This window comes from Podarcis raffonei, chromosome 8, assembly GCF_027172205.1.
Source record: "Podarcis raffonei isolate rPodRaf1 chromosome 8, rPodRaf1.pri, whole genome shotgun sequence".
Classification (NCBI taxonomy): domain Eukaryota; kingdom Metazoa; phylum Chordata; class Lepidosauria; order Squamata; family Lacertidae; genus Podarcis; species Podarcis raffonei.
The window spans coordinates 25,707,122-25,727,938 of record NC_070609.1 but is presented as its reverse complement, the minus strand read 5'-3'; the positions used below and the strand labels follow the sequence as shown (position 1 = coordinate 25,727,938).

General features: G+C 45.0%; 1 protein-coding gene across 2 annotated transcripts in view; it reads right to left on the bottom strand.

Annotated features, from left to right (window-relative positions):
• The window catches only part of SESN2 (sestrin 2), a 54,895-nt gene extending 36,695 nt beyond the window's left edge, over nucleotides 1-18,200 (bottom strand). The window contains exon 1 of one of the 2 annotated variants that reach the window (XM_053398644.1): nucleotides 17,533-18,200. In XM_053398644.1, the coding sequence (XP_053254619.1) occupies nucleotides 17,533-17,928 (396 nt within the window). In that variant the 5' untranslated portion in view covers nucleotides 17,929-18,200. The remainder of the gene's footprint in view (nucleotides 1-17,532) is intronic. The other variant, XM_053398645.1, reaches the window with a different exon arrangement.
• Between the last annotated feature and the right edge of the window lie 2,617 nt (nucleotides 18,201-20,817).

Genomic DNA, 20,817 nt, shown 5'->3' with positions numbered 1-20,817 from the left:
CCCGCCCCGAAAAGCCAATCGTTGGGATGCAGGCGGGGCTTTCCCTAGACTGGGGCTTCAAACTGCCGACCTCTTTTGCACCAATCGGAAGGAGAACAACAGCCCGCTTTGGGATCATGGGAGGCGTAGTTCCCGCCGAGGTTGTTTTTCTCCTAACATACATGCCCCGGGAAAGGGGTGGAAAATTTGGCGGCGGTTGTGCTGCTGCGGGGCGGGGCGGGGCCGGCCGATTGGAAAGCAGCCTTGGAAGCGCAGCGATCCGCCGGGGTCTGTTAGGGCCGGTCTGTCGCGATATGCGGGCGCCTGAAGACTTTGTCGCGCTTTCGCGCGGCTCTCTGGACACATTCTGGTGGGGTTGATGGCCGCATATGCGCAGTAAGGGCGCTTCTCAACCGCAGATTTTAGGGCTCTTCACAACATAAAAATACAATATGGAAGCACAAAATACATGCTAAAAAAGAACAAAAACCCTACGGACCAATACTTCCCTCCCCAAAAAGTCCGATCGATTGGGGAAAGTGGGTTTGTTGCGCAAGTTTACTAAATCAGCTGTAATTGCGCATCCTGAATCTGTTGGAATGTGACTGACAACCAGCTGACGATAGCATCAGTTTGGAAGTGATACAAGAGGGCAAAGTTCATAACGCCCCCCCACCCCAACCTTCAAAGAAAGAAGGGCTGCTTGCAGACTGTCTCTTGCTGGTGGGATTCAGGCATCTGCTGGCAATTTTAGGTTGTGCAGCTAAAGCTCACTTCCAGATAACCAGTTTACTGAGCAAACACCCTAATCTGTTTACGCCAAGTTTGTGAGGAGGTTAGACAATGGGTGCTTCCAGACTGACACTATTTTCGGGTAGGATTCAATCATGAAAAATTGGGGTTTATTTACTTATTAATTAGATTTCTATCCCATCTTTTCCTCCAAGGAGCTCAAGGTAGTGTACATAGTTCTCCCCGTTTTTTATTTCACCTCACAACATACCTGTGAGGTAATGAGACTTCTGTAATGGAAAAATGCACTGGAAGCTGTGGGATAATGGTTGCTTGGAGCATCTTTGTATCACCTCTGCTCAATAAACGCTCGTGGTGGGATACCTTATGGAACACAGCTGTTACGGAGAAACTAAGGAAGTATCTGAGAGCGCTAATGAGCACAAAGACCACAAGTTGATTTAGAACCGTGTGACACATGTTTATTCAGAAAGGACTTGCCACCAGGTACCCATGTTTCAGTCTGGGGCAATCTGTAAAGACAGAGAGTAGAAGGCATGCAACTGACACAAATAGACCTTACAAATAGACCAACTGAGGCAATTGCCTCAGGTGCCAGGATCCCACTGGGACCCAGAGGCAGCAGGTCCTGCTGTGTCACACTGCACATCTCCATCTGCTGCCATTGCTGCTATGGTGGTGGGTTCTGGCAAGCTTTCGTGGAGTTCTGTGCGAGCTCTTACTGCTGCCGCCACTTCTTGCTTCTCTGGCGACGGGGGGGGCGGCAGGAGGCCTGCTGTGGTCTTGGAGTTCCATGGGCACCACTTGCCTCTTCCTGCCGCTGCCAGAGAAGCAAGAAGCAGCTGCAGTGTTGGGTTCTGGGTTCCGGATGTGGCGAAATATGATGGGCCGCCCCTGCTAACTGATATAATCTTGGACAAAGCTGCTTAATCTTTGCCTATCATTTACTGACTGCTGATTGACTTTGATGCAATCTTATGCATGGAATGTTTTTCAGGCAGTGGAGGTACATGGGGACTGTATGTCATATGTATTTTTTGAAACTGAAAAATAAATTTCGGGAGAAAAGCTTAAAAAACAACAACCACAACCCTCAATAAACAGCTCTGGAAGCTTGAGCTTCTGGAAGTGAGGGAATCATATATATTGAGTAATCATCAGGATTTTTCTGCAAATGTTTGCAGGTTGCTGTCAAGTGGTGGTTATCCTGCACTTTCCACTGTAGTTTTCCACCACTTTTCGTACTGCACAACATCAAGTGAATGGGAACAGATTTGTTGCGCAAGAGTGCCATTTGCATTGCTTCCAGGCAACCTGTTTATCAAGAATTTATCCTGAATTTGAATCCCACTTGCAAAATAGCAACAGTCTGGAAGTAGCCTTAGGGTTTGGGTATGTTCACATTAGGGGCTTGAAGCGTAGCAAAGTCATCCTGCCCCTCCCCACTGCACATCAAGCCACATTTACAAGTATTTCTTCATTTTTCAGGAAGGGGAGCTAGGAATGTCTACACCTGACATACATTTTTTGTTTTCCCTGCAGCCCCCTCCGCGGAACTCCTGTTCATTAAGCTGCCGCCAGAACTTGCACACAGATCTGCCCCTGCACAAAGGCTGTTAGAGTATGTTCACTTTACCGCTTTCTTCCTCATCCATTCTTCTAACCAGACTGAAACTGGTGCTGGTTTTAGGGAAAGCACACCAAACAGCAGTAATAAACTACAGAACTGCTAGGGATTGTGGCTAACGTGTGAACGCAGCTTCAGAAACTAGCAATAGGACCGCACTAGGTGCAGAGTAAGCCAAAATGTGAACATATCCTCAGTGCCAGTTCCCTATTTGTGGAATGCCTTCTCGTGAGGTGTGCCTCTTGTTATTAGCTGAAAAACACTCCTGTTTACCCAGGCATTTGATGCCTGAAAGATGCAGCTCCTGGCAACCTTGAAATTACTTGCTGTGAGAGCGTGTGATTATCTTATGTTTTAATTGTATATGTACTTTTTAACTGCATTGTTTTATCACTGGCTGCAGTGTTTTATCACCCTGGGCTCCTTTGGGAGGAAGAGCGGGATGTAAGTTTAATAAATAAATGACTCAGCCGAGGCAGCAATCCTATGCACACTTTACCTAGGAACAAGCCCCACATGGGACTGACTTTCGAAAGAACATGCACAAGTTTTGAGCTGTAACTATTCTAGTTCGGAAGAATTCTCAGTTTAAGGCTGTGGATTCACTGCTTTAAACGTCTAGAGAGTTGATTGTCTTCCTTTATTTTCACAGGTATGACTAAGAGACATTTTCGGTGAGTAACCGGCAAGATAGGTGTCTTTTCTTTCCTTCAGTTTCTGAGATGAGTTAAGGGGAAAAAAAGGATGAGTACACAGTGATCAAGTGTGGAGAGGGCCCTCTTTTCTCTGGAATGTGCAAAACAACTGCAGTGAGAGAACAACAAAGTGATAAAGAGAGGGGAGTATGAAGGGGGGGGGGAGGCAGAGGAGATTAGCACACTGTTCAAATAACATTTGTTCCTTGAACGCCCAGAGCAGTTGATCCAGAGCCATAAATTTGCCCTCGAGGTAAGCAGCACTGAAGAAGCACTTCTGAAGTTACAGGAAAGAAGTAATCTGCTTATAAACAACACGGTTCTCGTTCTTCAACAATACTCATAATATCATCAAGGGGATGGAGCCACTCCCCAAGGAAGAAAGGCTGCAGCATTTGGGACTTTTTAGTTTAGAGAAAAGACAAGGAAGAAGTGAGATGATAGAAGTTTATAAAATAATGCATGGGACAGAGAGAGCAGAGAGAGAGAAGTTTCTCTCTGTGTGTCATGACACCAGGACTCGTGCGCATCAGATGATGCTGAACGTCAGAAGATTGAGGACTGATAGAAAAAAGTACTTTTATGTAGCACTTAGTTAAACTATGGAACTCACTCCTGCAGGAGGCGGTCATGGCTGTCAACCTGGAGGTCTTTAAAAGAGGATTAGCTATCAATGGCCACTAGCCACAGCTATGCTCTGTCTCCACTTTTTGGAGGCAAAATGCTTCTGAAACCACAGGAGAGGAGAGCACTCTTGTGCTCAGATCCTGCTTATGGGTTTCCCACAGGCATCTGATCAGCCACTGTAAGAACGCGGTGCTGGACTAGAGGGGCCATTGGCCTGATCCAGCAGGCTCATCTTCTATTCTTAGAATCCTTAGTTTCCCATACTCATCTCTTCCCAGAGAGCTAGTGTGGGGTAGTGGTTAGAGTGCTGGACTAGGACCTGGGAGACCAGGGTTCAAATCCCCACTGGGCCATGATTCTTACTGGGGGACCTTGGGCCAGCCACTGTCTCTCAGACTAACCTAATTTACAGGGTTGCTGCGAGGATAAGATGTGGAAGGGAGAGAATCAGGCACACCGCCTTAAGCCCCTTGGAGAAAAGGTGGGGCTTAAGTGTAAAAAATATTCAATAGATAACAGATTCAAGTCTGTTGCTCCATTCCTGAGAAACTCAATCCATTCCAGACAATAGAAGCACTGATTGTCCAAAGGTTCACATCACTATTGCCTGGCCATTCTTTGTTGATGATCAGTCTGCTTAATTCTAACAACAAAGACACCTGTGGTGTGATATAGCTTTTGAAATGTAGCTTTGGGAATGTAGCTTTTGAAAGCATATTGTACTTATCTGAGCACTTGAAACTTTGGAGAAGGAATATTGTATCAAATGGAAGAAGTTTCTTTGCTGCAAAAATAACCCCTGACCCTCGTTTAATCTCTCAAAGCCAAAATTAGTTTGTTCTTAGATTTCAAAGTCTGCAGCCTCCCGTTAAAGTATCCTTTTACATAGTAATTTAGCAGGAACTGGCAGTTCTAAGATTTCCAAGGCCCTAGTCAAGAATTTGGAACAAGTACTTACACTTTATTCCTGATATATTAGGAGGCAGTGCTACTGTACCTTTACAGTAGTACCTCCGGTTACGAACTTAATTTGTTCTGGAGGTCCGTTCTTAACCCAAAACCGTTCTTAAAATGAGCACGCTTTTGCTAATGGGGCCTCCTACTGCTGCCACACTGCCGGTGCACAACTTCCACTTGCATCCCGGGGCAAAGTTTGCAAGCAGGAGCATCTACTTCTGGGTTAGCGGAGCTCGTTACCTGAAGCATTCATAAGGAGGATGATACGTAACCTGAGGTTCCACTGTACTAGTAAAGATAACTCTGGCAGATGCTGTTTGCCCTGTTCTTAGCACTACGGGAGGAAGAAAAGCCACAGCCACAGCCATTATTATTAAAGGTACAGGTTTCCCAACTTTTATGACATCTCATCCTATCAATTCACAGTGAAATCCAACACATGTTTATTCTGAAGTTAGTCCTGCTAAGTTCAGTGGGGCTTCCTTCCTATCGAGTGAGTTCAGGACTGCTGCCTTAGTAAGTCATGAAAACTGATCCTTTCCTGGTCTGCCCTAAAACCTCCACTGGACACACATAGACATCAGTAAAAGGTTGTTTTTAAGATACCTGAGTTCTTTTTTTTAAGGGATTAAACAAAATGAGATCATATATATTTTTTTCAGCAAATGACTCAACAAGCTGGAAACCACAAAAGAGGAAAGAGATGTTGGGCTATATATATTGGTTGTTGACAATGTGTTATGAGCTGTCAGTGGCCCAGTTTGCACATAACGCTAAGCCAAACCATGGCAAATGATCAAACTGTGTGGGGTCCTGGAGAGAAGATTGCAGCCACTTTGCTCCTCATGTCCTGCTGCTGCACTGCTGGGTTTGGCTTTGCCTTATGTCCAGACCTGAATAGGTGGTTTATCTTGCTCAGGACAAATCATGAGCTGCAGCCAAGGTTCCATGTTCTATGGCTTACTGCTTATGGTTTGTTTGGAGGAAATAAGCCCAGGATTGAATGTAGCACACAGAAGAGTGGAGGCGGCAGGACCGGAAAATGAAAAAGTTACCATGATCTTCTCTCCAGGAACCTGCCTGTTTGCTTGTGGCTTGGCTTTGTGTTCTGTGCCAAATGGGTCAAATATGATGTGGTTCCAAAGAAGGCAAATATAGAAGGTATTATATCCAGTCTTATTTATACTCAGAGCTGACTTGTTATAATGGCTTACTTCAATCATAGATCTCCCCTGCAACATCTAGGAAGACCTTGATACCTTTTCACTGGCTTTGCTTCTGGACGGTTGCTGCTTCCAGGTGGGATTCAATTACATACTGGCAAATTCAGCGGTGCTATTTGATTTGATATTACTGGCAATTATAATTGAGAGGGAGGTCTTGTCAAAAACACCCGCTTTCCCCAAAGATCAGATTTTTTGTGACTGTAATACAGACTGGCTTTATTTCCTGCTGGCACAGTTTTGACACTGTATTATATGTTTGTTTTGTTTTGGCGGTTTATCACTGCATTTTACACTGCTTAACAAATTTTGTAAACCACTTAATTAAAAAAAAAATCCAAGTGGCATGTATAAAACAATGATGATGAATCCAATACAGATTTTTTAAAAAAATAAGCTGAATTTCAAAACAAGTATTCACAACAAATTATGTGTCTGGGTGGATCTGCTGAAATAAAAAAAAGTTTTTAGCAGGGGCCTAAAACTGCATCATGAAGGTACCTGCCTCTTGTTTATAGGTAGGGGGTTCCAAAGCACAGCTACTGCAACACCATCTCACATACTGTTTTTATTCTTGTTATAAGTCACCCATAAAACTTTGTAATTGGGAAACATATGCATTCTGTTAAAAAATAAAGAAAATAAAAATCTTATCCACTTTTATTCCTGCATTTTTTTAAAAAAATTAATTTATAGTTATACAAAATTTAAATAGAAATAAACAATAATAAATAAAACACTGTACAGATAACTCACAACTTACACATGTTTAAATTGTGTGCATTCTTTTTAGGCACTTGGCATTTTTTAAAAAAATAAAAAGGGGCAGAAATAGGGTGAACATCTTGAAAAAAATACTTTGACAATCCCACCTGCCATTGAGCCAATGTGTTTTGACTATACGCACTTTTGACTACACAGTATTTCAGGAACATAAACCAGCATAAATTGAGAGTCGCCTGTATTGACAAACAAGCAACAGAATGGTAAATAATCCAGCAACATAATTAGTAGCGATTTGACAATGGATATTATCAGACAATACACACTTATAATAAATATATAATTACATATAAAAATAGTTAGAGTAGGTGTAGTATAGTTATAGAGGGCAATATTTGAAGTAAGTTTTATTGACATTGAAATTAATAGATATAATTTATTCAGGCTCACTCATTTCAGTGGATCTACTCTGAGTAGTACTAGCATTGGCTACTACCCTATAGTTTTGGTGTATAATTTGAAATTAATTTTCATAGGATCGAAAAAGGAATGTAACCGATGTTATATTTTTATATGGTTCGCAACTCAGGCGGAGAAGGGTGAAGGGCATGTAGGGAAATCAAACAAATACAGAAGCAAGCAACAGTGACTAAAGTGGGAGTGACTTCCCTATAAGCATGCGGAAGATCGGGCCGCACATCTCTCCAAGGGTCTCACAGTGCTGCTTTGCCACTTACTAATGGATGAAAAACAAACAAACATTTGAACCTAGTTGGAAGAAACGTGGACTGTCTCCCACCCCAGTCATTTTCAGCTCTACTTCATTCCAACCAGAAGCTATTTTAAAACCAGGCCCCAGACAGCAATCTCTGCTGTCTGATCTGAAGACTTCCATGTGGCGAAGTCCAGAAAACAGAAATGCTCTGCAACAAAACATCCCGGTCTTTCTTTGGTCCCCTCCCCCAGCCTTCTTCTGCCCGGCAACAGCTTGAATCGGGGAAGCCTACCAATTAGAGGACCGTGCCTTTGCACCTGGCCTAAGAGTGAGAGTGCTTCTCAGAGCAGCCATTGAATGGGTCGTTCTGGTGCAGAGGAGAGGCAGTTCCTCAGCCAATCTGGGCAAATAACACTACAAATAAAGGGGGGCCGTGGAGGACGAAGCTTCTGCTGTAGCTCTAGAGGCTCCTCGCACCCCATATTGACTTTATTTGCTGTAGGAGTGGGGAAAGGCCCACCAGCCTGCAGGCAACTAAGCAAGAGCCGGGGTCTTCTTTTTTTTGGCATTCGCCATTGCACAACTCTGTGGCTCAACAAAGGGTTTCCTCAAGGAAGATTGTGTTATCACCAGCCCCTGCTGCCTGACAATGGTCCTGGTTCTAATCTTCCTGCCGCGTTCTGCTGTTGCATCAAAAATGTTGGCCGCAACCACGTTTCAAAGACAGAAGACGTTTGCGGTGGCACGTCCAGCTTTTCACGGGCCTGACCCATGCCACCAGATGTGTGGAGGGGTCGCGTGATCGAGGAGATGAAGCAATTCCACCTATGGGGAAAAGTCACAGCATTCGGGGCTTTTAGGTTTAGGGGAAAGGCAAGTAAGAGGCGGAAGGAGAGGAGATTATAAGATGGTGCGTGGCATGGAGAGAGTGGATGCAGACAAGTCCCCCCCCCCCAATCTCTCATAACACTAAAGGACAAAAGAAAGTAATTCTTCATGCTGCGGCACATAGTTAAACTGTGGAACTCGCTGCCACAAGAGGCAGCAAGGGCCTCCAACTTTAATGGCTTTTTAAAAGGATTAGGCAAATTCACAGAGGACAAGGCTATGTTCTGCTTCCACTGTCAGAGGCATTGCGCCTCTGAATGTCATTTGCTGGGGGTGGCAAGGGGGAAGAGTGTTGTTGTGCTCCTGTCCAACTTGCAGGATTCCCAGAGTTATCTGGTCAGCCACTTTCAAGATGCTGGACTAGATGGGTCATGAGATAGGGTGAGGCACATCTCAGTAGGAAGGGAGGAGCCACCACCGAAGGAGCCACCACCGAAAAGGCCCTTTCCTGGACAAGGACATCACATACTTCATCCTGTGTAGGGACTACCAGGAGGTGCTCGGCTGCTGATGTTAGAGAACGAGCGGACTGATGTGGAAGAAAATGTTATTGCCAGGGAAGGCCAATGAGCTGCCCTCCCCATTTTGCCCACCCACAGTTCCCATCATCCCTGACTGACCATTGCACATGCTGGCTGGGCATGATGGGAGTTGGAGTCCAATGGCATATGGAGGGGGCCAAATCAGCTACCGTAGCTCCTTCCTCCAAATATGGTGATCAGTTTGACCCTAATGGGAGACAAATTAATGCTCCTTCCCCCACGCCCGTCCCAGACAGAGGAGCCCAAAAAAGAGACCGCCATCAGCTGCCAGCCTGCGTCCTTCTTCTGACAGACCCAGCCACTCTCTAGGGAACCTATCAGCCTATTCACATCTTACAAAAAGGCCATAAGTTCAGGGAAAGGCCAATGGTGGAAGGAGAGCATCTCCTCCCAGGTTCATTAACTTCCAGGCAGGGGGAAATGTGACTGTGTCAAGCCTTGGAGTGACAGCTTGAGTGACAGCTGTGCCTTTTGGGGATGGAGAAGCAGGAGAAATTAGCACCGGGGCTGCTTTTCTTTACACAAAGGTGTGAGAGCACATGCCACAAATCTGTCACCAGATTTACCCATTTGGATCGTCTCTGAACCTCAGAATCCTCAGAGATTGCTTCAGAACCCACAATACAGGGTGTGTGAGAGACAGAGATTCAGTCCCTAATCTCTGCATGGAAAGCCTTTGAAAACCTCTAGACTGGTGTCATTTGTCTATGTGCAGGTTTATTCACCAACGTGTCATTCAGAGCGGATTCATGCCGGGCCATCCACACACATCGTTCCATTTTCTTAGTTGTTCTGCGATGCCTCCCCAAAGTTACTGCATTATTGCTACCTGGAGCAGCACTCTTGCATTCTAGCACGGCTAAAGCAGGTCAAACAATAACAACACCCTGGAACACTGGTGGTACGAAAAGTTTCAGCAGGAATTTCAGCAGGAAGCTATGGAACGTGCACTGATTCAAAACGAAGCAATATGGCCACCCCAAAACCTTTGCAGGTTCAAATGGTATTATGAAAGCAGGATTGTGTATAACTGCCCTAATACCATCATGAGCACATATCATCACAAATGCACAATAAAAAGGAAGTCTGGAGAGGCCCAGAGGTGATCATTCTAGCCAACTATATCTGTTGCAAAATAGCACAAATGGAAACCTCCCCCCACCTCCGAGAAATCACCATGGAGTCTTTCCTTATTCATACAAATGACATTCCACACCTTCCACTTTTATTGACCAATAACTGGTAAAGGATCCAATCTCCACACTCGTGATAATTAAATGCATGCCATGGTCAACATGTTTACCACTAGTATGATATGTTCCTGCCTGACGTGCCTTTTAATTGCTCCAATTAATATTATTATTAATGCGCTGTTCACCTTAAGTTCCCAGGGCAGGTTGCAACATTAATACGCAATACTAAAAACAGTTTAAAACAACTTACAGTCATGCAAATACAGTGGGTCCTCAAAATATCTGTATGTGTGTGTGTTGTGTGGGTACTTATTTATTGCATTTCTATCCCATTTTTCCTCCAAGGAGCTCAAAGCAGTATACATGGTTCTCCCCCTCCTTATTTCATCCTAAAAACAGCCCCGTAAGGAAGGCTAGGCTGAGAGACAGTGACTGGTCCAAGGTCATCTAATGAGTTTCATGGCAAAGAGTGGGGATTGTGAACCCTGGTCTCTCAGGTTCTGGTTCCACACTATGATGCACTGGCATTATAATCTGAAACCCCACTGTGGGAAATTTAAGATGGTGACACGTAACTACCTACTATGGTGTAAACCAAGCTGTAGTTGGGTGGTGGGGGTACCAGTATAGGAGGGGACTTCCTAAGGGCCTTCTCAACCGCTGTACCCCTCTTTCTCTCAAGCATCAGTGGCCTCCAGGAATATCCCCCGTCTCTCACTTCTAAGGCAGATCCAAGCAAAGCAAGTTCCCTGTCTCCCCATCTGCTCCCTTTCAAAGAACCCAACTTTTCCTACTCCACCGCACTCCAGATCGCCAATGAGCCTTTAATCTCTTGTTGTTTGCTCCGATTTAAATTGGCCTCATCTGGACATTGTTGCGACTGGGAGGGATCCTCCACTCCTGTTTTGCAACCAAGGAGTGGCGTGGCATCAAACATCTTGGGGGAATTAGGCCATTGTTTGCCAAGGCGATTCAGAGAGTCTCCTAAGGGGGAAATGCTTCCATACAAAGGTTGCGGTGCAGCATGGTCAGGAGTGGAAGAACACCCTTCTCCCAAAAGAGTCAGGATCCCTTATTAGCAGGGTCTACATATACTCGTGCTCCTAAGTGATGTTATTCATCACTTTGGGACACTTCACAGGAAGAGATTCAGAAATGAAATAAATTATAACTAAAGGCTAGGCTTCGTTGTAGAGTAGCCATGTGTCCTACTTTGGAGAGGGCAGTTTTCATGACTAAAGTGGTATGATACTGCTTTAAAGGTATAGTGTTTCAAAGGTGTAGGCCCAAGTCCTACTCTGACTAGACCAATTGAAGTTAATGAACATGTCTATAGTGTTGTCGAAGCTACCAGCATGAGTCTGACCAAACTGCGGGAGGCAGTGGAAGACAGGAGTGCCTGGCGTGCTCTGGTCCATGGGGTCACGAAGAGTCGGACACGACTAAACGACTAAACAACAACAACAACATATCTTATGTCTGTTAATTTTAATGGGTTTGCTCAGAGTGGGGCTTCGGCCCCCATCTGCACTATACATTTAAAGCAGTATCATACCTCTTGAAACAGTCAATGGCTTTTCCTAAGGGATCCTGGGAAGTCTAGTTTGTTATGGTTCTGTGAGCTGCTATGCACCACCTGTCCCCCTCACAGAACTACGATTCCCAGTGTTTCCTCTGAAGAGGGCTTGATTGTTAAACTGCACCTGAAATTTTGTCCTTTTCTCCAGAAATCCTGTCTTTTGATATTAATTTTATATCATTTGATATCGCAGGGCCACAGGTTCTCCATTCCTGGAGAACACCCTACTAAAACTTGATGTGCCAACAATGGTCTGATCCCATATAACAGAGGTTTTCAACCCTTTTGCGTCCACGGCTCCCTTGACCAACTACATCCTTTCTGCGGCATCCCTGTGAGGCTCAAGAGCCCAGTTATGTCACCCCTTGCCTGCAGAGCTGGCAGCCCCTCACCCCTTTTCGAACACCCTCCCTTGTGGAGTGTTCCCTCAGCTTCCTCTCTTCTCCCCTCTCCTTGGAGTCCTCAGGGCAGCCATTGCTGCCGCCCCTGGTCTCTGAGCTGCCCCACCTGCCCCAAAGAGAAGTGCCTCCTCACCCTGCCCCACAGGGACCTGGGAAACACCCAATGGCCGGCCCCGGAGGCACCGTTCGCCTGGGGAGCTTGTAGCCAGGGCTGCTGCAACAAACAGCTGTGCAAGCCTTTGGCAGGCAGAGGCGCAAGAGGGCATTAGAGGAGGGAGGGAAGGAAAAAGGGACAGAGGCCAGTGTTGCCTTTGGCACCCCTGACCATCATTCAAGGCACCCCAGGGTGTCCCAGCATGCTGGTTGAAAACCACTGCCATATAAGAAGAGTTCATTAGGACACAATCCAAATTTGAAAAATTAACAATACTTTACACTTTAGGGAGTTCTGTGAAAGGGCCTCACATCTGCCCAGCCGCTGCAGTGTGCTGCTAGACTTTTCTTCCTCTCTCCTATTTTCTGGACCACTTTTGAGGTTTGGAGTCCAATCTGGACAAAACGGGAAAGACCTTGACCATGCAGCGGTGGGTGACACCTTCAGGAACCAAATGCCAGCATATGGGTGAACTTTCCAGAAATCCTGATAGCACTTGGGGAGAAGGGTTGGGGTGAGGAGAAATCCAGAAATGCTAACAGGGGAGGCTTCCAATCTGCAGTATTTGCTTGACTAGATCAAATTATTATATCCTTTGTAATCAGAAGTAATATCTAAGACACCTGGCCTGCCATTAGTGCGCAAATAGAAAAGAAATTCATGATTGCCCAAAGGCACTGGGGAAATCAATATATATATTCAAAAGCTTGATGAGAAGAGAGAGAGAGATAATTTAATGGAACAACTTCTTTTCCAATTTTACCCAGTGTTAATTTTCTTTCTCTTGACAGACTCTCATCCAGAAAGGAAGAGTGCGGGCGGGAGGGGAAACTGGATTACAATAAATGGGGCTTTGGAGAGTAATGGAAGCTTCTAGCATACTATCAATATAGGTTTTTGAAGATTTAAAATGGAACGGTATTCATATTTACTGTCTATTTCTTTCTAATAGCCTAGCTTTCTTATTAAACCTCATACCCCCAACTGCACAATCAATTTGCAATGCAATCCTAAGCATGTCTACTCAGAAGTAAATCCTATTGAATTCAACAGGGCTTACTCCCAGGTAATAATGGGTTAGGACTGCAGCCTCAATTCTCACAGTACATTTCTTTCTGTTGCTCCCCACCCTACCTCTTCATGCTGGAATGAGCAAGTTTCTTAGGCCCCATCTGCAGCCCACTCTGAAAGCAGTATCGAACCCCCTTAAACAGTCCTGGTTTTCCTGGGAACTGTAGTTTATTCAGAGTGCTGAGAGTTGGTAGGTAAAGGTAAAGGTACCCCTGACTGTTAGGGCCAGTCGCGGACGATTCTGGGGTTGCATGCTCATCTCACCAGCTTTTGTCCACAGACAGCTTCTGGGTCATGTGGCCAGCATGACTAAGCCGCTTCTGGCGAACCAGAGCAGTGCACGGAAACGCCATTTACCTTCCCGCCAGAGTGGTACCTATTTATCTACTTGCACTTTTGACATGCTTTTGAACTGCTAGGTGGGCAGGAGATGGGACTGAGCAACGGGAGTCATGAGGCATCCCAAACAACTAGACTTGCTGGAACCTCTCAGCCTTTCATCTTCCTAACACAAACAGAAAGGAAAATGGAATCAAGTGGGGGATTTCTAAAAGGAACATGTGGGTTTTTCCACACCTCTCACACCTGCTGGACTCCCCTGTGCCGATTCTGTCGGAAGATTCCTTCAAAGCCTCTCTCTACAGGCCATGGGGGAGTTAGATCTGGATAGAGAGGGAGAAATCTGTTAATTTCGGTTGCTCTCAGTTCCTCATTTTTCCACTCTTATGTTCTGTCCTCCACATTTCTACATCAGTTAATTTTATTTTTAAAGTTCTTGTGGAAATTCACCAGCATTAAATAGTAGATTTTTCCACATAAACACATCGTTTTTTATTATAAAAAATGCAGTTTTGCCTCACAACCTAACCTACCTCACAGGGTTGTTTTGACGTTGAAATGCAGACGGGGTGATGGTATATATAAATACATTAAATCAATTGCCAAAGGTAAAATAGGGCCATGCTTGTAACATCCTATTATAAGAAACCAAGGATCATGGTCAGATACACAATTGTATGTAGCAGAAAGTTAATACATGTGCCCTGCTGCCTTGGTTTCTCCTGCAACAGCCTGTCTTCCGCTAATTTAAAAGCCAAGAAAGTGTTTGCTTCTTCGCTAATACACCCAGGAACCTCACCAAAATGCTGGAGAGGGTGCACCTCCACAGGCACATACCTCCACATGTGGTGGGAGTGCCCCAAAATCCAACTGTTCTGGACAACAGCCATATGAGAAATATGTAAAATAACTAAGCAAGTATTAGAAATCACCCCAGAATTGGCCCTACTAAACATCTTCCAAGACAATAATGCCCATTTGCACCACAAAGAACTCATAACCCACCTACTTTCAGCAGCCAGAAACACCATAACCAGACACTGGAGAGACCTGTCAGGAGTAAGCATGGACCAATGGTACCAAATAGTATGGGAAACAGCCTTACTAGAAAATTTAACCAATAAACTGAAACTGACACGGGGACATACAGAAGAAGACGCCTTCACCCCGGTATGGCTCCCCTTTATCACATACACAGCCCAACAAGACAATGACAAAAATCCAGCAACAGTATACAAATCAATATGGGTAACCCACCCACCCCACTCACACATGAAAACAAAGATCACCACAGCCAACCACAAATAAACAACCACACCATAGGCCAACCCCAACCTCTCTCACCACCAAAGGAACACAAGTGAATAGCAGAGAACCTGCACAAGTGACTCTGACACAAAACCCCACATATATTAAGTAAAATAGAAACATCACCACCTGACCCCACCCCCACTCACCTTCCCCCCCTCCACCTCTTTCCCGCTTTTCTTCCTAATGTCTCAACAAATGAAACTGATCTGTAAAAAATGTTACTTGGAGGGGAAAAAAAGAGAGAGACATTGCACATACTTTTGTAAACCAAGAAAATCTTTAATAAAAATATATATATTTTTAAAAAAGATACGCTTGAAAAAGGTAGTTGCACTCCAGTTCAAAACACACCCCTGCAGTTGCAAGCTGCGTGTGAAGTGACAGGATTTGCTCTGCGAGGGGCCTTTTGTGTTCGTCACACCTTCCAACATTTCACAAAGGAAAATAAGGACAGGCTTGCAGCAAACACATCTCCATGTTACACAGAGGGCCTTCATCGTGCCAATGCACCTAGATAATGGAACACCTGGCACTGTGAAGTACAGCTGGCCCCTTCCTGTGCTGCGTTATTAAAGACTGTTTTGCTCCTGCAGGCTTTCACTCTGTATGCGGCAGTCAATGTTTTGATGCTTGGTTTTTAACCAAGCCAGTCCTGTCCCCTTGCCTGATTGCCTTATGCCAGGGCTGGGGAGCCCAGTTTCAGCTCTGCAACACAGGTCTTCACTTTCCCCCACCACCCAGAAGCCACTTTGACAGGTGGGCAGGGACAACCATCTTGTCCCATTAAAGGCACTCACTGGCAGCGTCAATGAGCTGATGGACACTAACAGCAAGCCCTTCTTGGAGCATTTTGCATTTTGATTCCTTCTGTGCCTGCAAATTTATGTTAGGGGGGCAGGCTTCATGTTAGCGAGAGAGGCAGAACCTCAGTTAGTTAAGCATTTTTATCATAGGTGTAGCCAGGATTTTTGTTAGGGGAGCAGATCTTTTCTTTGGAGATGCAGAACCTCAGTTAGTTACGGTATGCATTTTTATTGATTTTTATTAATTTTGGGGGGGAAGCTGCCCCTCCATGCCACTCCTTGGCTACATTCATGATTTTTATTGATTTGCTTGAATGGGGGGGGTAGCTGCCCACCCCACCCCCTGGCTACGCCCATGATCATGCAACTTTAAACAGGCTTGGCTCCCCCCAATGAATCCTGGGAATTGTAGTTTGCTAAGGGTGCTGAGAGTTGCATACCCGCCAACGTTTCTCTGACGAAAATAAGGACGTCCTATTCTGTACCCTCCAACATTTCTCTGATGAAAATAGGGACGTCCTATTCTGTACCCTCCAACCATTTCTCTGATGAAAATAGGGATGTCCTAAGGAAAAGCAGGTCATTTCGGGATCAAATCAGAAACCAGGACAGCTTCTGTAAACCTGGGACTCTCCCTGGAAAATAGGGACACTTGGAGGGTCTGGTTAGGAGACTCCCCCCTCCCTTCGAGCTGCAACTGTCAGAGTTGTTTAACAATCCCTCTTCCCGGGGAACGCTGGGAATTGTAGCTCTGTGAGGGGAATAGGGGTCAACAGTTCCCAAAATTGTTTGGAGGAACTCATGACTGTTTGAAGTCATACGATACTTTTTAAAATACATAGTGCAGATGGGGCCTCTCTTACTCAGGAAATATCTATGAAGAAGTTGCTACTTCCTTCTCATTTTGGGGACAGTGAAGAAACTATTCCAGGTCTGGTCACAGACAGCCTTATCTGAAATTCAGGGACTGTTGTTTCTCCATTGTCCTAGCCCTTAAATTTTATTACATTTATTGTTATATGATTTCTTGATTGCATGCATATTGTACAAGTGCACAGAATGGTACTGGTACAGTTCAACATCTTGAAAAGAATTCTAGCCCTTATGGCTGCCTGCAAATATAAGCTGTTAGAAAATATAGAATGTTATCATCTATGGTGACATAGCTCAGCTGAGGCCAGTAGGATGGTATGGAAGATTTTGCTAGGCCTTAATTCTGAACTAGGACTGAAAACCTATTTTCCGTTCCACCCTAGTGACCCTGTCGCATTAGAAGTAATAAAAAATAAGGGAGTGCCCCTGATCATGTGCAGAGTACCTGTTGGCACTGAACATTCCCAACACAACATCCCAAAGGAGGAGATAGAGCTCCTGCACTGGAGCCATTTCTCTTGTTCCACTAGGGATTTTGGTAGAGCATGAGACTCTTAATCTCAGGGTCGTGTGTTTGAGCCCAATGTTGAGCAAAAGCTTCCTCCACTGCAGGGGGTTGGACTAGATGACCCTCATTAGTTCCTAACTTATAAAGTAGCACTATATGCGTTGGCAGCTAAGAAGATCAGGAGAAAAGAACTAGATAAAATAGCGGTCACTTGCAAAGGTGATTCGGATATTTAAGCTGGCACATTCTATCTGAGAACCCCCTGCTATTCTATCGTATGCAGCAAACAATTTCTAGGAGACATGACCATGGTTTATTGTATTTGCAGTGCCTGATGTTTTTATGGTTATTGTTGTTTTTCTTTTTTGTTTCCTTTGTGAATGATGCCATGGCCTTTGGCTAGTGCAATAAAGTGGATGAAGATGATGACCCTCATAGTCCCTTCCCACTCTATGATTCTATGATTTACACAAATTGCCTTCCGTGAGCTCGTTTAATATAGGTGGTTTAGACCATGTTCTGTCATTCTGCCTTTAATCTGTAACCAGCCTGCCTAGATTTGGCATCTTACCTGGGCAGCCTTTAGCATTTGTGAGCATCGCTCTCTGACCTCTCTGAAAGGGCAGCTTCTGGAGAGCCTGAGCAATAACACCAGCATCTGGTGAAGCTCCAACCCGGCTGCTTCTGACGACGCGGAGGACCGTCCATTTTCCAGGTCATTTTGGGAAGGGCAAGGCTGATGGCCGATGGAACTCAGCAGAGCCTGAGCCAAGGTGTCCATTGCTTCTCCCCGGTCCTTTTCTCCTCGGCTATGGAGCCCAACCCACTTTCCAGAGTCCAGGTGGCCCTGTGGCCCTGCCTGAAGTTTCCTCTGGTCCTGTGGGATGGCACTTTGTTGAGCCATCTGTGGATCTTCAGCCCTGATTGGCGCATTAACGCAGACCCCAGGCATGGATTGGCTTGTCATTTTTCTGGGATCAAGCGTACCTGTTCTGCAGTCCTGTTTCTCTCTCCCTTTATGCTTTTACATCTGGAAGTTTCTCAGATCCACTTGCAGCAAGGCAAGGCCACATAGGCAGACAGACATCACTAGGAGCAGTGGCACACCCACCAGGCTGAGAGGACCATGTCTGCCTGCAATCCAGCCTTGGTGAGCCTCGGTCCCCTAACGTTGCTTTTGTTCGGGTGGGAAGAGGCTGCAGAAAACATCTCAGGCTGATGCAATCTGTCTTGTCTCTGCTACTGGAGAAAGCACAGAACTGCAAGCCGTGACAGGTAAAGGGGACCGTGGCTTAGAGCAACGAGCCCTGGTGCATTCTGGGAGATGTAGTTTTCTTTGTTATGAATGTGCTGGAAGCTGCGACTTAAGCCGTGATCAAGCGGTATTTACAAGATGCGTTATTTTCCAGAGGCAAAGCTGTGTGAAAGCAAACACACATATACATATGAAGACTTGTGGGTCCTTAAAGACTAACATTTTGGTACAAGAGCTTACGTTACAATACATCTGTTACAGCTGAAGGTTCCTAACAAGACCTTTAAAAAAAATACATTAAAAATATATTCCGTCTCTCAGTCCTGCCTTGCGTCAAAATGTGCTTAGGCCTTATATTTGGACACACAGGCTGTACTTGTGTATGGGATTATGGGAAAGGGAAAGACAATATTTCTAAAACGGACACCTCATCTGATGAAAATTTATGAATGGGGAAAGGATGGATTGTGTATTGGTGGGGGGGGGGGGCAAATTGTGTGCCCAGTTGGCTTGTTTGTTTTTTCTTCCACAATACAGTAAGATAACAGCTACAAAAACTGCAAACAAAACAAGGTGGCATTTATTCGAGGATTTGTGAATTTTATTGTTTTTGAAATGCACACTCGGGAGAAGCATTTATGTGCTAATTCATTAAAATATTCATGTATCTTTTTGCAAATATTAAAATAAGAATTTGAGTGGGAGGAAAGGACCAGTCATGTTAAGAAGAGTTAGAGTGCCTGTGTCCATGCTGTCAGCATTTTGCAAGAGGGATTCAACCACATAGATTTGCACAAAGTCGATTAAAAGCCCTCTGTTGTCCTCATGCAACAAAACTATGGACTTTTTCCAGGTAGGAGAAGTGTGGGATGAACAAATGACTAACAGGAAGACATGTAAACACCCTAGAAGCAAATCAGGATAACTGTTCATTATCAGTAAAGACTGGGTACTTTTAGACCTGTTGTTGCTTTTAGGTTGTACTAAGATCGTCTTCCTGCAGTTTGGGATCCTGCTGTTGAATAACTAAATCTGGTATTTTCAGGTCACACAAAAAGCAACATGGCTACCTTTGCTTTTGCATGACAGGAGCTGCCATGTTTTGACACCCACCCACCCCTTAATGGTGTTACTGACTTCCACCCCTTTACTCTCCCCTAATAGAGCCTCTGGTTCACAGTGAAATCAGTACTATGGGAGAACATGGTACATACTGTCATCACTAGCTGTGAGAAAGTGATACCCAACCTCAGTAAGGATGTAGGGACCGCAGAGGCTATGAAATGCTACATGCCTTTGTCACAGCACTCCTGAAAGGGACGGATGGGGGCAAGGGTATAGTAAAGTCACATGAAGCTAATGCATCCTCAAGCGGTGAGATCAGGACAGAACACCTGCTGCTTAGAAAGCACTGGCAGACTAGCCAAAAAATGAACCTGCATGAATATAAATTGCATGGAACCACAGGGAAGGGGGCAAGGAAGACCAGAGGCAGCCCACTCAGAAGGCAGGTGAAGCAGCTGCCTCAGGTGGTGGAAGCGCAAGGGGTGGCGCCCGACCCACCCATTGCTTCTGGTGTGAGGCATTGCTGCTGGTCTTCTCCACCCTTGGAGAAGGAAAAATGAGCAGCAAGGCCTTGTGGAACACCCCTAAGTTTGGTGAGAGGGGGGCATTCTGGCAAGCGGCACTACCCCTCGTCCTCCCCGCCCAGGGCAGATAAGATTTAATCACCTAATAGGAACAATAAAAGCATTCAACTGATCCTGACTTAAACATTAAAATGGTCAGAACACATCCATCTCTTCCAGGGGGGCTAAATATTGTGCTGCTTGCTGCATGTAAAATGCATCAGGGACAACTTTGAGCAAACTTATCATTTCGTTCTTTATGACTGGCGGTTTATCGTACGATGCAGGAACTAGTAATTTTATTGTAATGGTTCTGTGTTCGGTTTGGTCTTATTTTATATAGATGTACCCCCCCCCCGGCAATACTGGTCACTGAGTGTAATAAAAGAGAATGATTGACCTAATATTAAGTCCATATATCCAAGTGGATATCCAAATGAAACTGACTAGTCTAAGCTGAAAGGGCAGTGGGATCTTCACTGCAGTCCCAATCTTAATTAAGCTGCCTGCACCTATTTTAAAGCCATTCACAAAATTGCTAAGTTGGTGTCATGTCTAGTTTGGCCGTCACTCACGCCTGTGTTTTGCTGGATTAGGATCTGGAGCAGTAAGGAAATTGAAGCAGGCCTGCTTATCGTTCACACATTTGCACTACCCAATTTCTCCCCCCACCCAGCATCTGCAAATTGGGAGAGTAGATGCTTTTACCTGTAATCCAACTAACTATAGTACACGCCAAGGTCACACCGACATGTCAAGTTGCTGTAGTCTAGGAAACAGCTCCTACACCTTTGCATGATTGCCAGGAACAGCTGTTACGATGAATGTCTACATCTCCTGTGCAACTGGTTGGCTGGAAAACCCAGATGAATTTTGTGAATGGCTGAAAGTTGAATTAGGTGACTGTTGACGTTTATTCACTTATCTCAGCATTTTCAAACAATGAAAAAAGTTTGTCTCACATTTTAACATT